The 17,500-nt window shown below is 46.5% G+C and overlaps 1 protein-coding gene across 5 annotated transcripts in view; it reads right to left on the bottom strand.

The window, feature by feature from the left end:
- Positions 1–17,500, bottom strand: part of LOC143302297 (Na(+)/citrate cotransporter-like) — a 78,455-nt gene that overhangs the window by 11,646 nt on the left and 49,309 nt on the right. For all 5 annotated transcript variants that reach the window (XM_076616899.1, XM_076616898.1, XM_076616902.1 and 2 more), the window contains exons 4-9: positions 12,528–12,643; positions 9,684–9,808; positions 7,024–7,300; positions 3,544–3,672; positions 3,242–3,343; positions 1,284–1,388 (exon numbers count right to left, since the gene is read on the bottom strand). In XM_076616899.1, coding sequence (XP_076473014.1) covers positions 1,284–1,388; positions 3,242–3,343; positions 3,544–3,672; positions 7,024–7,300; positions 9,684–9,808; positions 12,528–12,643 — 854 coding nt within the window. The remainder of the gene's footprint in view (positions 1–1,283; positions 1,389–3,241; positions 3,344–3,543; positions 3,673–7,023; positions 7,301–9,683; positions 9,809–12,527; positions 12,644–17,500) is intronic.

The raw sequence follows: 17,500 nt of genomic DNA, 5'->3' as shown, positions 1-17,500 counted from the left end.
AAAGCGCTTAGAGCTTGGTCTCCGACCGAGGATGGGCGCAATATCAGTATCCATTTCATCATCATATCATAATTATCCATAATTATTTCTCCGATTATCCAGCACTTCTGAACCCATCAGAGATCAATGGGTGAACAGATCACTGGGTTGTTCCCCCTTCCCCATAATCATAACTATATTGTAATTATTTAACTGACCCCTGCCCATAATCACAACTATATTGTAATTATTTAACTGACCCCTCGCCATAATCACAACTATACTGTAATCATATATCTGACCCCTCGCCATAATCACAACTATATTATAATTATACAACTGACCCCTCGCCATAATCACAACTATATTATAATTATATAACTGACCCCTCGCCATAATCACAACTATACTGTAATCATATATCTGACCCCTCGCCATAATCACAACTATATTATAATTATATAACTGACCCCTCGCCATAATCACAACTATATTATAATTATTTAACTGAGCCCTCGCCATAATCACAACTATACTGTAATCATATATCTGACCCCTCGCCATAATCACAACTATATTATAATTATATAACTGACCCCTCGCCATAATCACAACTATACTGTAATCATATATCTGACCCCTCGCCATAATCACAACTATATTATAATTATATAACTGACCCCTCGCCATAATCACAACTATATTATAATTATATAACTGACCCCTCGCCATAATCACAACTATATTATAATTATATAACTGACCCCTCGCCATAATCATAACTATATTGTAATTATATAACTGCCCCCTCGCCACAATCACAACTATATTATAATTATATAACTGACCCCTCCCCACAATCATAACTATATTGTAATTATATAACTGACCCCTCCCCACAATCATAACTATATTGTAATTATATAACTGACCCCTCCCCACAATCATAACTATATTGTAATTATATAACTGCCCCCTCGCCACAATCATATCTATATTATAATCATATAACTGACCCCTCTCCACATTTTCAGTCATCATCTATCTTGATGTTGATCATTCTTATCTCACCTCCAACCACACACACACACACACACACACACACACAGACGCACACAAACTAACAAACTCACGCCAACGCGCATTCCCACTCATTAACACACGCATACCCAACACACAACGAATCTCACGAGCTTCGCCCCCCCCCCCCCACCCCTCCACCCCCTCATTCCCCCATCCCCTGGCCTCCCCTCCCTCCCACCCCCAACACACTCAATGGACAAATCCCTTGCCCAGCGACTCACTCTTCTGCAAAGAGGTCTCCCCACCCCCCTACCCCCCCCAGGTCACGTGTTATCCACAGCACCACCAGCAGACTGAACAGCACCAGCACGGCACGCTCCGCAAATCTGAAAACACAGCACGACACAGCTGTTTGTCAGCTGAACACAGCTGTCTGTCAGATAAACAATTCTGTCTGTCAGATACACTGGTTTGTCTGTCATATAAACAGGTCTGAATGTCCGATAAGCAGGTCTGTCTGTCAGATATACAGGTGTCAGATAAACAGGTCTGTCTGTCAGATAAACAGGTCTGTCTGTCTGTCTGTCTGTCAGATAAACAGGTCTGTCTGTCTGTCTGTCTGTTAGATAAACAGGTCTGTCTGTCTGTCTGTCAGATAAACAGGTCTGTCTGTCAGATGCACAGGTCTGTCTGTCTGTCTGTCTGTCAGATAAACAGGTCTGTCTGTCTGTCTGTCAGATACACAGGTCTGTCTGTCAGATGAACAGGTCTGTCTGTCTGTCTGTCTGTCAGATAAACAGGTCTGTCTGTCTGTCTGTCAGATAAACAGGTCTGTCTGTCTGTCTGTCAGATACACAGGTCTGTCTGTCTGTCTGTCTGTCAGATAAACAGGTCTGTCTGTCTGTCTGTCAGATACACAGGTCTGTCTGTCAGATGAACAGGTCTGTCTGTCTGTCTGTCTGTCAGATGAACAGGTCTGTCTGTCTGTCTGTCAGATACACAGGTCTGTCTGTCAGATGAACAGGTCTGTCTGTCTGTCTGTCTGTCAGATAAACAGGTCTGTCTGTCTGTCTGTCAGATACACAGGTCTGTCTGTCAGATGAACAGGTCTGTCTGTCTGTCTGTCTGTCAGATAAACAGGTCTGTCTGTCTGTCTGTCAGATACACAGGTCTGTCTGTCTGTCTGTCAGATACACAGGTCTGTCTGTCTGTCTGTCTGTCAGATAAACAGGTCTGTCTGTCTGTCTGTCTGTCAGATACACAGGTCTGTCTGTCTGTCTGTCAGATACACAGGTCTGTCTGTCTGTCTGTCTGTCAGATACACAGGTCTGTCTGTCAGATGCACAGGTCTGTCTGTCTGTCTGTCTGTCAGATAAACAGGTCTGTCTGTCAGATGCACAGGTCTGTCTGTCTGTCTGTCTGTCAGATACACAGGTCTGTCTGTCAGATGAACAAGTCTGTTTGTCAGATACACAGGTCTGTCTGTCTGTCTGTCTGTCAGATAAACAGGTCTGTCTGTCAGATGAACAGGTCTGTCTGTCTGTCTGTCTGTCAGATAAACAGGTCTGTCTGTCTGTCTGTCAGATACACAGGTCTGTCTGTCAGATGAACAGGTCTGTCTGTCTGTCTGTCTGTCAGATAAACAGGTCTGTCTGTCAGATAAACAGGTCTGTTACACAGGTCTGAATGTCAGATACACAGGTCTGTCTGTCTGTCTGTCTGTCAGATAAACAGGTCTGTCTGTCTGTCTGTCAGATACACAGGTCTGTCTGTCAGATGAACAGGTCTGTCTGTCTGTCTGTCAGATAAACAGGTCTGTCTGTCAGATAAACAGGTCTGTTACACAGGTCTGTCTGTCAGATAAACAGGTCTGTCTGTCAGATAAACAAGGCTGTCTGTCAGATAAACAGGTCTGAATGTCAGATACACAGGTCTGTCTGTCAGATAAGCAAAGCTGCCTGTGTGTGTGTGTGCGTGTGTGTCTGTGCGCGCCCACATGTTTGGTATAAATTTATGTGCACGCGTGTATGCGAAATATGTGTATGTGTTTGTGTGTGCAAGCGGAGTTTTTGTGCAGGTGTTCGCGCGTGCGTGCGTGCATGTGTGCGTCTGTGTGTGTGTGTGTGTGTGTGCGCGCGCATGCGTGCGTGCGTGCGTGTGTGTGTGTGTGTGTGCGTGTGTGTGTGAGAGAGAGAGTGTGTGTGTGTTTGTGTGCATCTGATGGTGTGCGCGAACTCACGAGACAGGCCCCAGTTTGCTGTACTCCTGCAGTATAATGCCCCTCACTCTCTTCCCCTGTGCCTCCTTCTCCTCCGTTCTCCTGCAGCAGTCTGTCCATCCCCTGGACCACCCGTCGAAACAGTCATAAGAAGACACAAGACAAGACACGATACACACGACACACACACACACACAACACAAACACACACACACACACACACACACACACACACACACAACACACACACACACACACACACACACACACAACACACACACACACACACACACACACACACACACACACACACACACACACACCTGCAGCGTAGAAACATGATCTGTAGCCAGACCCAGCAGACCAGCACCACCAAGGCAGAGAGCGGCAGTCCGAATCCCATCCAGGAGGCAAAGTTCACTGGGGAGGTTATGTTGTGTTTCCCGTACACGCTGCTCAACAGGCGACACCCATGTGAATGCATGCACACACGTACGTGCACACGAACGCGCACGCGCGCGCGGACACACACACACACACACACACACACACACACACACACAATCATAGCACAACACAACGCAACGCAACACACACACACACACACACACACACACACACACACACACACACACACACACACACACAAGCACACGCGCGCGCAATGGCACGTATGCAAGCACACACACACACACACACACACACGCACACACACACACCACTTTTCAGTTAATAAGATGCTCAGATTGACGTTGCTGAGTTAGGGTGGTGAGTTTCAATTTCAGTTTCAGTAGCTCAAGGAGGCGTCACTGCGTTCGGACAAATCCATATACGCTACACCACATCTGCCAAGCAGATGCCTGACCAGCAGCGTAACCCAACGCGCTTGGTCAGGCCTTGAGAGGGTTGTGATAGAGATGGAGGTATGAAATGAAGTGAGAATACTTCTGTTTGAAGGTGGTAGAGTAAAGAGGAGGGGGTTGGGGGGGGGGGGGAGAAGGGGGAGAAGGAAGAGGAGGAGGAGGAAGAAGGAACAGGGGGAGGGGGAGGAGAAGAAGAAGAAGGGGGAGAGGGAGAAGGAGAAAAAGAAAAGGAAGAAGAAGAGGACGAAGAAGGAACAGGGGTGGGAGGAGGAGGAGGACGAGGAGAAGAAGAAGAAGAAGCCAGAAAGAGAATGGAGATGTAAGAGGAGGAAGAGGAGGAAGAAGAGGAGGAGGAGGAGAAGAAGAAGAAGCCAGAAAGAGAATGGAGATGTAAGAGGAGGAAGAGGAGGAAGAAGAGGAGGAGGAGGAGAAGAAGAAGAAGCCAGAAAGAGAATGGAGATGTAAGAGGAGGAAGAGGAGGAAGAAGAGGAGGAGGAGGAGAAGAAGAAGAAGCCAGAAAGAGAATGGAGATGTAAGAGGAGGAAGAGGAGGAAGAAGAGGAGGAGGAGGAGAAGAAGAAGAAGACAGAAAGAGAATGGAGATGTAAGAGGAGGAAGAGGAGGAAGAAGAGGAGGAGGAGGAGAAGGAGAAGCCAGAAAGAGAATGGAGATGTAAGAGGAGGAAGAGGAGGAAGAAGAGGAGGAGGAGAAGAAGAAGAAGAAGCCAGAAAGAGAATGGAGATGTAAGAGGAGGAAGAGGAGGAAGAGGAGGAGGAGGAGGAGAAGAAGAAGAAGCCAGAAAGAGAATGGAGATGTAAGAGGAGGAAGAGGAGGAAGAAGAGGAGGAAGAAGAGGAGGAGGAGGAGAAGAAGAAGAAGCCAGAAAGAGAATGGAGATGTAAGAGGAGGAAGAGGAGGAAGAAGAGGAGGAGGAGGAGGAGAAGGAGAAGCCAGAAAGAGAATGGAGATGTAAGAGGAGGAAGAGGAGGAAGAAGAGGAGGAGGAGGAGAAGAAGAAGAAGCCAGAAAGAGAATGGAGATGTAAGAGGAGGAAGAAGAGGAGGAGGAGGAGAAGAAGAAGAAGCCAGAAAGAGAATGGAGATGTAAGAGGAGGAAGAGGAGGAAGAAGAGGAGGAGGAGGAGAAGGAGAAGCCAGAAAGAGAATGGAGATGTAAGAGGAGGAAGAGGAAGAGGAGGAGGAGGAGAAGAAGAAGCCAGAAAGAGAATGGAGATGTAAGAGGAGGAAGAGGAGGAGGAGGAGAAGGAGAAGCCAGAAAGAGAATGGAGATGTAAGAGGAGGAAGAGGAGGAAGAAGAGGAGGAGGAGGAGAAGAAGAAGAAGCCAGAAAGAGAATGGAGATGTAAGAGGAGGAAGAGGAGGAGGAGGAGAAGGAGAAGCCAGAAAGAGAATGGAGATGTAAGAGGAGGAAGAGGAGGAGGAGAAGAAGCCAGAAAGAGAATGGAGATGTAAGATGAGGAAGAGGAGGAGGAAGAGGAGGAGGAGAAGAAGCCAGAAAGAGAATGGAGATGTAAGATGAGGAAGAGGAGGAGGAGGAGAAGGAGAAGCCAGAAAGAGAATGGAGATGTAAGATGAGGAAGAGGAGGAGGAAGAGGAGGAGGAGAAGGAGAAGCCAGAAAGAGAATGGAGATGTAAGATGAGGAAGAGGAGGAGGAAGAGGAGGAGGAGAAGAAGCCAGAAAGAGAATGGAGATGTAAGATGAGGAAGAGGAGGAGGAAGAGGAGGAGGAGAAGAAGCCAGAAAGAGAGGAGGAAGAGGAGGAGGAAGAGGAGGAGGAGAAGAAGCCAGAAAGAGAATGGAGATGTAAGATGAGGAAGAGGAGGAGGAAGAGGAGGAGGAAGAGGAGAAGAAGAAGAAGCCAGAAAGAGAATGGAGATGTAAGATGAGGAAGAGGAGGAGGAAGAGGAGGAGGAGAAGAAGAAGCCAGAAAGAGAATGGAGATGTAAGATGAGGAAGAGGAGGAGGAGGAGTGGAAGAAGAAGAAGGAGTAGAAGAAGAAGGAGGAGGAGGAAAGAGAATAGAGATGCAAGAGGAGGAGGGGGAGGAAGAATAAAGAAAGAAAGAAAGAAAGAATAAAATCAAGAAAGAAAAAAATCAAAACAGAGGTGGAGAAAGGATGTGATTCCCAGCCTTGGACAGGAAGCACAGGCAAGCAGTGAAGTGAAATGAAGTGCAGTGAAGTGAAATGAAGTGAAGTGAAGTGAAGTGAAGTGCAGTGAAGTGAAGTGAAGTGAAGTGAAGTGAAGTGATGTGAAGTGAAGTGCAGTGAAGTGCAGTGAAGTGAAGTGCAGTGAAGTGAAGTGAAGTGAAGTGCAGTGAAGTGCAGTGAAATGAAGTGCAGTGAAGTGAAGTGATGTGAAGTGCAGTGCACTGAAATGAAGTGAAGTGCAGTGAAGTGAAATGCAGTGAAGTGATGTGAAGTGCAGTGCACTGAAATGAAGTGAAATGAAGTGCAGTGAAGCGATGTGAAGTGAAGTGAAGTGAAGTGAAGTGAAGTGATGTGAAGTGAAGTGCAGTGAAGTGATGTGAAATGAAGTTAAGTGAAATGAAGTGATGTGAAGTGAAGTGAAGTGCAGTGCAGTGCAGTGAAGTGATGTGAAGTGAAGTGCAGTGCAGTGAAGTGATGTGAAGTGAACTGAAGTGAAGTGATGTGAAGTGAAGTGCAGTGATGTGAAGTGAATTGAAGTAAAGTGAAGTGCAGTGCAGTGAAGTGAAATGAAGTGCAGTGAAATGAAGTGAAGTGATGTGAAGTGCAGTGCACTAAAGTGAAGTGCAGTGAAATGAAGTGCAGTGAAATGAAGTGAAGTGCAGTGCAGTAAAGTGCATTGAAATTTAGTGAAGTGCAGTGCAGTGCAGTAAAGTGAAGTGCAGTGAAGTGAAGTGCAGTGCAGTGAAGTGAAGAACAGAAGTGAACTACACACTCACTCATCAGCGTTATTCTTCAGAATCAAGTTCGGGCCTGTCCCGGTGAGGGTGGCTATCCCCCCGGAGTTAGCCCCGTAGCAGATGGACAGCAGCAAGCCCTTGCACATCAGATCGAACTGCTTCTTGGCCTGCATCCGGGACTCCGGGTCTCCCAGCGGTGCCACTGCGACTGCGTCGACTGCCTTGGCCTCGACCTTGTCGTCGCCGCCTTCCGGTCTTTGCTGCAAGTCGTTCTTATTCTCTTCTTCTTTGTTGTCCCCGGCTGCTGAGGGGTCGTCTGCGGTTTTCACCACGATATAAAGGGATGGCGTTAGTTGAAGTGACGGAAGGCAAAAGCTCGCTTTAGAAAAGCAGCAGTTTCAACTGATATGATTAATGTGTTTGTAACCAGGTACGCACAGCACATACACGCGTACATGAGCTGACAAGTGTGTTGGTCAGTGAAGGGCTGTCACCTCACTGGGATGACATGGAGCCTACTGGTCGTCAGGATGTCAGCCACCATCTTTAGTTCGAACCTCTTCCTCCGTCCTGTTTGGGATTGCTGTGTAGTTGTTTAGCAAAATCAGTGACACCTCTCTCTCTCTGTCTCTCTCTCTCTCTCTCTCACACACACACACACACACACACACATGTACCGCCCCCCCCCTCCCCCTGCACCCCTCAACCTCCCCCCCTCCCACACACACACACACGTAGCGATGGTCACATAATACCGTGAACTCATTGTCCCGACAGCCGTAAAAGGGAAAGGGGATATCTAACCTAACTCAAGTCAATTCCATTCTGGAACCCCCAGAAAGTGAACGACTCACCTACTTTTTCCATGTTTAAACAACAAACTGAATGTTTCAACACGCTCTGTCTTCTCAGGGAAACGTGAAAGGCAACTTTTGTCTAAAGGAAATTAACAAATAATGAGACCAGGAGATGAAATGATTAACAAATAGTGAAGAGTGGTAACTCTCTCCATTACACAAGGTACACAACTTCAAGTCAGTGATGCTTACGCTACCGATTCAGCTAGCACACAGGTGAATAAAAGGTACATTGGAACAAACCCAGACACTTCCTCAAAAAGGAAGCGCCGGGCCTGTCCTTATACCATTTATTTGACATGTGCACACAGCAGCAAAGACAGAAGAAGTGTGCAAACACAAATTAGCTTTTATTCAAGACTGGCATAGCCTCTTTAATCCTGAATGTACCTTGTGTAATGGAGAGAGTTGCCACTCTTTACTATTTGTTAATCATTTCATCTCCTGGCCTTATTATTTGTTAATTTCCAGTTGATAAACCACCGAGGCAACCATGTGTTTGCTCTGTATTGTCCATGTGTTCTGTGTGGCTTATTTTGTCTAAAGGTTCCGTGTGGAAAATTATATACGATAGTTTCGCCATCACAAGTCGACCACAGGGTTTGAAAACACAAGCTGGTAGCCCTCGAAAATGAAGGGGCTTGAGATAGGACCCGAAAAGTATTCTGATAAATTTTGTTTTGCGCTCAATCACCGATGACAATTTTCAGCATATATTTCCGGGATTACCTCTGAGTTCTGAGTACATATTTGTGTACCTATGAAAGTGGGTTTCATTTTACGTAATTTCGCCAGAGGACAACACTCTCGTTGCCATGGGTTCTTTTTCAGTGCGCCAAGTGCGTGCTGCACACGGGACCTCGGTTTATCGTCTCATCCAAAAGACTAGACGCTCAGTTTGATTTTCCAGTCAAACTTAGGAGAAAGGGCGAGAGCGGGATTCGAACCCACACCCTCACGGACTCTCTGTATTGGCAGGTGAGCGTCTTAACCATTCTGCCACCTTCCTCCTGGGTCAATAAACTGGAAATGAGTTGTATAAATGTTGTTGTTGTTTTATGCACAAAAAAACTTATTTGAACACGTAAAAAACCCCATTAAAAACAACTTTGAACGAAATTGAACTCGTTTGCACCACATCACTCTTCTTCCTGGTATATTGTCTCTTTGAACGTTTGTGCAGATTGGTTTCTTTTATTTTTGTTATTTCGTCATATATAGTGAACGAGTTTTCTAAAACATGTAAAGCATTTTGAACTCTTATTTGAGAAAAAAAAACAAATAGCGTTGAATAAGTGTTCATGATGATGATGATGATGATGACACGGAGAATATGATGATGATTGTTGCTGTTCTTATTGTTGTTGTTGCTGTTGTTGTTGTTGCTGTTGTTGTTGCTGCTGCTGTTATTATTGTTGTTGCAGTTGTTGTTGCTGTTGTTGGTACAGTTGTTGCTGTTGCTGTTGTTTCAACTGTTGTTGCTGTTGTTATTGTTGTTGTTGCTGTTGTTTGAACTGTTGTCGCTGTTGCTGTTGATGTTTTTGTGGCTTTTGTTGTTGCTGTTGTTGTTGTTGCTGTTGTTATTGCTGTTGATGTTGTTGTTGCTGTTAATGTTGTTGTTGCTCTTATTGTTGCTGTTGTTGTTGTTGTTACCGATGTTGTTGATTTTGTTGTTGTTACTGTTACTGTTGTTGTTATTGTTGTTGTTGTTGTTACCGCTGTTGTTGATTTGTTGTTGTTACTGTTACTGTTGTTGTTGTTGTTGTTGTTACCGCTGTTGTTGATTTTGTTGTTGTTAGTGTTGTTGTTGTTGTTGTTGTTGTTTCCCTAGCAGCCCCTCACCCAGCAGGGTCTCCTCCAGCTGCTGCAGGATGGCGTCAGTGATGGGCACCATCATGGCCGTGGTGGCCGTGTTGCTCATCCACATGGACAGCAGCCACGTGGCCAGCATCAGGCCCAGCATCAGCCTGCAACGCACGCGCACCCCCACACGCCAGCACGCGCACACACAACGAAGTAAAGACAACGTCAAACGCGCGCGCGCGCGCACACACACACATGCACACACACACACACGCACGCACACACACACACACACACACACACACACACACGGTAAAGTAAAGACAACGTCAAACGCTCACACACACACACACACACACACACACACACACACACACACACACACGGTAAAGTAAAGACAACGTCAAACGCTCACACACACACACACACACACACACACACACACACACACACACACACACACACACACACACGGTCAAGTAAAGACAACATCAAACGCTGACACAACCACGCACGAATAAATAAGCACGTAAGACAATAATATCAAACACACACACAACGAAGTATAAAACAACACACATGATCAAGTAAAAACAACAACAACAAACACACAGTCATGCACATAACCAGGCAAGACAATTATCAAAAATAACGAAGTAGAACACACATGTTCAAGTAAAAATTTTTTAAAAAATTAAAAAACTCAGTCATGCACATAACCAAGCAAGACAATTATCAAAAATAACGAAGTAAAACAACATACATGTTCAAGTATAAAAAAAAAACCCAACAACCTCACAGTCATGGACATTACCAAGCAAGACAATCATCAAACAAATCCACATGCACACACACACAAGCAAACAAGACATTAGCAGGACACACAGGAACAGCCACAGCAGGACAATACACTCTAACCAGATACCTCCTCTGCTCTCCAGTCACGATAAACCTGGCTGAGACAGTGTGTGTTTGGGGGCGATTGGTCCTCAAGAGCGACGGGCGCAATAGCCGAGTGGTTAAAGCGTTGGACTTTCAATCTGAGGGTCCCGGGTTCGAATCACGGTGACGGCGCCTGGTGGGTAAAGGGTGGAGATTTTTACGATCTCCCAGGTCAACATATGTGCAGACCTGCTAGTGCCTGAACCCCCTTCGTGTGTATATGCAAGCAGAAGATCAAATACGCACGTTAAAGATCCTGTAATCCATGTCAGCGTTCGGTGGGTTATGGAAGCAAGAACATACCCAGCATGCACACCCCCGAAAACGGAGTATGGCTGCCTACATGGCGGGGTAAAAACGGTCATACACGTAAAAGCCCACTCGTGTGCATACGAGTGAACGCAGAAGAAGAAGAAGAAGAAGGTCCTCAAGAGCAGTGGAAGCAGAACTTCTTTGGTTTTTTGGAAGGTCGGTAGACAGCGGGTGATGTAGGGGCGATCAGTCTCCAATAAAACATATAACTAGTTTAATCGGGACGACTGGACAAACTGTTTCTGCCCGAGTGAACGAAGTCTGTTTACTCCATTTCATTTTCTTAAAATCTTATCTGATTGTGTGGTTCGAATCTCTCTGTCGCCCTTTTACCCCAAGTTTGACTGGAAAATCAAATTGAGCGTCCTGGTCACTCGGATGAGACGATAAACCGAGGTCCCGTTTGCAGCATGGACTTTGCGGCACACACGTAAAAGAACCCACGGCACGAAAAGTGTTGTCCCTGGCAAAAACTGTGTAGAAAAATCCACTATGAAAGTAAAACATTGTACTTGCAGACAGACGGGGAAAAAAAGTTATAAAAATAAATGTGGGTCGCGTTGCACGCGCTCTCCTCGGGGACAGCAGCCCGAAGTTCACAACGAGAAATCTGTTGTGACATAAAGCAGGCCCCACATACAATAATATACAATGTGTGTTTGCGCATTTCTTCTGTCTTTGCTGCTGTGTGCACGTGCCGGGTGATCGGTATAAGGACAGACCCGGCGCTTCCTTGTGTTGTTTGTATCGCGTCGTGTATCATATACTGGCTTGTACTGTTGATGTATGCAGTGTAACTGGTGCTGAGTCATGCATTTCAACTTGTACTGTGTCACGCCGTCACATTCAACAACTTGAGCAGTTTCACCACAGATGCCTACGAAAGATCCTCGGCATAAAGTGGCAAGACAGGGTTTCCAACCTCCAGGTCCAAGAGAGGAGCGGCCTGCCCAGCATCGAAAGCCTGCTGATCCAGTGCCAGCTACGCTGGACAGGACACGTTGTCCGCATGACAGACAGCAGGATCCCGAAGATGCTTTTGTATGGCCAGCTGAAGAAAGGCCACCGTGAACTTGGAAGACCCTGCAAGCGCTTCAAGGACACCTTGAAGACAAACATCAAAGCCCGTGACATAGACATCGCTTCCTGGGAAACTGATGCCCTTGAACGCTTTCGCTGGAGGATGCTGTGCTCTAGTGGCATAAAGACGTTTGAAAACAAGAGAACGCTGGTCATTAAGGAGAAGCGTGAGCGAAGGAAGCAGGGCTCAACTTCTGGAGACGTTTTCCCTTGCAACACCTGTGGGAAGTGCTGCGCATCCAGAGTCGGCCTCTTCTCCCATATGAGGACTCACACCGACAGATAAGCCTGCCTGCCTACTCATCCGTCGGTCCGAAGAGAGACTCCATCGTGTCACGCACTGTGTCATTCAGAACGTGTCACACACTGTGTCATTCAGAACGTGTCACGCACTGTGTCATTCAGAACGTGTCACACACTGTGTCATTCAGAACGTGTCACGCACTGTGTCATTCAGAACGTGTCACGCACTGTGTCATTCAGAACGTGTCACGCACTGTGTCATTCAGAACGTGTCACGCACCGTGTCCTTCACAATGTGTCACGTACCAGCGGGGCTCGGAGCCCACCAGCAGCAGGATACGGAGGGCTATACGGCGGTGCAGGTTCCACGTCTCAATGGCCACGGCCATCATCAGCCCGCCCAGAAACAGCATCAGCAGGTCCTGCAGCACGTGCACACGCAGGCAAGCATCAACACGCGCGACACACACACACACACACACACACACACACACACACGCATACGCGCGCGCGCACACGCACACACACACACACATACACACACACACAGGCAAGCGTCAACACGCGCGACACACACACACACACACACACACACACACACACACACACACACAGGCAAGCGTCAACACGCGCGACACACAGACACACAGACAACCACACACACACACACACACACACACACACACACACACACACACACACACACACACATACACACGCACACAGAGGCAAGCGTCAACACGCGCGACACACAGACACACAGACAACCACACACACACACACACACGCACGCACACGCAAACGCACACACACACACACAAACACACACACACCACATACACACACACATACACACGCACACCACAACACAAACACTCACACACACACACACACACACACACACATCATAACACAACACAACACAACACACCGCAACACACACACACACACACACACACACACACACACATTGACGCGGTGTCCCCCAACTCACCAGTCACCCTCCTCCCTCTCCTCTTCCACACAGCACACACACACACGCACGCACACGCAAACGCACACACACACACACACACACACACACACACACATACACACGCACACCACAACACAAACACTCACACACAACACACACACACACACACACACACACACACACACACACACACCACAGCACAACACACAACACACACACAAAAGCGCGCGCGCGCACACACACACACACACACACACACACACATACACAGGCACGCACACACGCACACAGACTGTCACACACACACACACACACACACACACACACACACACACATCATAACACAACACACCGCAACACACACACACACACACACACACACACACACACACACATTGACGCGGTGTCCCCCAACTCACCAGTCACCCTCCTCCCTCTCCTCTTCCAAACTGACGATAATACACAAACGTGAAAATCAATACTCTAACAAAATGTCTACAATCACCAGTGTGCTTCACACACACACACACACACACACACACACACACACACACACACACACACACACACACACACACACACACACACACACACACACACATACATACATACACACACACACACACACACACACACACACACACACACACACACACACATACACATCATAACACAACACAACACAACACAACACAACACACACACACACACACACACACACACACACATCATAACACAACACAACACACCGCAAAACACACCACACACACACACACACACACACACACACACACACACACATCATAACACAACACAACACACCGCAACACACACACACACACACACACACACACACACACACACACATCAAAACACAACACAACACAACACACCGCAACACACACACACACACACACACACACACACACACAGAGAGAGAGAGAGAGAGAGAGAGAGAGAGAGAGACGAGAAAGGCATGACAGCAATATGATGATGATGTATATAACTCATATTTCAGTTCTTGCTTGTCGAGAACGAGAATGGAGACCATTCCATTGTAGTCAGTGGGATATGAAACCAGTTTACAAGTTGCTGTACAAGCGTGCAAGCTGTCTCTTACACAAAAGAATACAAAGCAAAAAATTGTATTTAAAAAAAAAAAAATGATATATAGAAAAAAGTATTTCCACACATTTATTTTCGTAGTTGGGTGGGTGGGGGTAAGGGCGTGGGAAGTGTGTGTGTGTGTGTGTGTGTGTGTGTGTGTGTGTGTGTGTGTGTGTGCGTGAGTTTGCGCGCGCACGTAAAGAAAGGTGTGTGCGAATTAGTGTGTGCGCGCGCGCGTATTTGCACACACACACACTCTCTCTCTCTCTCTCTCTCTCTCTCTCCCCTACTTATTGGTGTTCGCTCTTTAGTTTAACTATATCTATCAGTGTGTGTGTGTACATGTGTGCGCGCGTGCGTATGTGTGTGTGTGTGCACGCGCGCCGGTGTATGTGTTTGTATATGTGTGTTTGCGAGGGCGCGCGCGTGTGTGTGTTTGTGTGTACATGTGTGTGTGTGTATGTGTGTGTGTGTGTGTGTGTGTGTGTGTGTGTGTGTGTGCGAGCGCGCGCGCGTGCGTGTGTGTGTGTGTGTGTTGTGTATTGTGTGTCAAGTGTTGTGTTGTGCTGAGTCTGTGTCTATATGTATGCGCGTTTATATGTTTGTGTGTGTGTGTACGCACATGCGTGTGCCTGTGTGTGTGTGTGTGTGTGTGAATGAATATGTGTGTAATGCGCACGCCTGGGGGAAATACATGACCGATAGAAGACAGAGAGACAGAGATAGAAAGAGACAGAGATGGAAACAGCGAGACCGGCCGACTGACCAACAGACCCACACACCCACACACCCACACACACACACACACACAAACACACACACACACACACAGAGAATGGACCTTGTACACAATAACCTCCAAACACACACAGCGTTTTACTTTTGTCAGCCTTCCCTCCCACACGAAACATCGCAGTAATATATTTCACTCGGCCTTCATTATTAAAATTTTTTTTTTTTAAAGAAGAAAAAAAAAAGTATGTCCATGCTTAATGCTGTCGCGTTTGAGGGGAAAAATATTGCGTTCCACGTCGTCATCTGCATTGTCGGTAGTTCGCCTTGTTTTTGTTTTGTTGTGTTATGTATACTATGCGCTTAACGCTTCATTTAACTGAACAACTGCGTTCATATGTGTTTTGTTTTTTTGTTGTTTTTTTGTTTGTTTGTTTGTACGCTTATAGTTGACTTCATCTTTTTTTTCTTTCTTTTTTTTTCGCCTTATACATATTAGTAGTGGTAGTTCTTTTTTTATGTATTTATCTATTTATCTTTTTTTTTTTTTTACTCTTTTTTTTTCTTTTCTTTTTTTCTCAAGGCCTGACTAAGCGCGTTGGGTTACGCTGCTGGTCAGGCATCTGCTTGGCAGATGTGGTGTAGCGTATATGGATTTGTCCGAACGCAGTGACGCCTCCTTGAGCTACTGAAACTGATACTGAAACTGAAACTGACAACGCAAGCCTTTGTTCTGTCTCTGAGAGGTACATCAAGTTAGATTGATACTGAAACGGTCATTCCATACAGACTTGTGTTCAGTCTCCATTATAGATGGCTCACACGTATCTGCCGTGCGTCTCTCTCTCTCTCTCTGTCTCTCTCTGTCTCTCTCTCTCTCTCTCTCTCTCTCTCTCTCTCTCTCACACACACACACACACACACACACACACACTCACACACACCACTTCGTCTCTTCTCATGTGTGCATGCGCTATGTGTGTGTGTGTGTGTGTGTGTGTGTGTGTGTGCGTGAGTTTGCGCGCGCACGTGCGCGTTCAATGAAAGGTAAAGAAAGGTGTGTGCGAATTAGCGTGTGCGAGCGCGCGTATTTGCACACACTCTCTCTCTCTCTCTCTCTCTCTCTCTCTCTCTCTCTCTCTCTCTGTCTCTCTACTTATCTATCAGTGTGTGTGTGTGTGTGTGCGCGCGCGCGCGCTGTGTATGTGTTTTTATATGTATGTTTGCGTGCAGTGGGGAGAGCTGTGTGTGTGTGTACACGTGTGTACATGTGTGTGCGTGTGCGTATGTGTGTGTGTGTGTGTGTGTGTGTGTGTGCACACGCGCCGGTGTATGTGTTTGCATAATTATGTGTGTTTGCGAGGGCGCGCGCGTGTGTGTGTATGTGTGTACATGTGTGTGTGTGTGTGTGTGCGCGCGCGGGTGTGTGCGTGTGTGTGTGTGTTGTGTATTGTGTGTCAAGTGTTGTGTTGTGCTGAGTCTGTGTCTATATGTATGCGCGTTTATGTGTTCGGTTGTGTGTGTGTACGCACATGCGTGTGTCTGTGTGTGTATTTGTGTGTGAATGAATGTGTGTGTAATGCGCACGCCTGGGGGAAATACATGACCGATAGAAGACAGAGAGACAGAGATAGAAAGAGTCAGAGATGGAAACAGCGAGACCGACAGACCGACCAACACACACACACACACACACACACACACACACACACACACACACACACACACACACACACACACACACAGAATGGACCTTGTACACAATAACCTCCAAACACACACAGCTTTTTACTTTTGTCAGCCTTCCCTCATACACGAAACAGCGCAGTTATATATTTCACTCGGCCTTTATTATTAAAAAAAAAGAAAAAAGAAAAAAGAAAAAAACCTATGTCAATGCCTAATGCTGTCGCGTTTGGGGAAAAATACTGCGTTCCACGTCGTCAACTGCATTGTAGTTCGCCTTGTGTTTGTTTTGTTATGTATGCTATACGCTTAACTCACTCAGTACGGCCAGTCCTCTATTCTCCTCTACACAGACCCTTCAGATGTCCAGTGGGTGTCTGAATGACCCAACCTTTAGCTTCCGTCGTCAGAACTGTGGTATTCTTTGTCAACATTCACCTCTTCAGTATAGGAGCCTTCCGCTTGCACTATTTTGATGATGGTAATTGGCGTGAAACGCTGTTAACGTCGTCTCTTTCGCCGTTCGTATGGAGAGAGTTAACGCTTGACTTATTAACTGAACAACTGTCTTCATGCATGTTTTGTTTGGGGTCTGACAACACAAGCCTTTGTTCTGTCTCTGAGAGGTACATCAAGTTAGATTGATGCTGAAACGGTCAGTCCATACAGACTTGTGTTCAGTCTCCATTATAGTTGGCTCACACGTATCTGCCGTGCGTCTCTCTCTCTCTCTCTCTCTCTCTCTCTCTCTCTCTGTCTCTGTCTCTCTGTCTCTCTC

Source organism: Babylonia areolata, chromosome 29, assembly GCF_041734735.1.
Source record: "Babylonia areolata isolate BAREFJ2019XMU chromosome 29, ASM4173473v1, whole genome shotgun sequence".
Classification (NCBI taxonomy): domain Eukaryota; kingdom Metazoa; phylum Mollusca; class Gastropoda; order Neogastropoda; family Buccinidae; genus Babylonia; species Babylonia areolata.
This window is presented reverse-complemented; position numbering and strand designations above follow the sequence as displayed.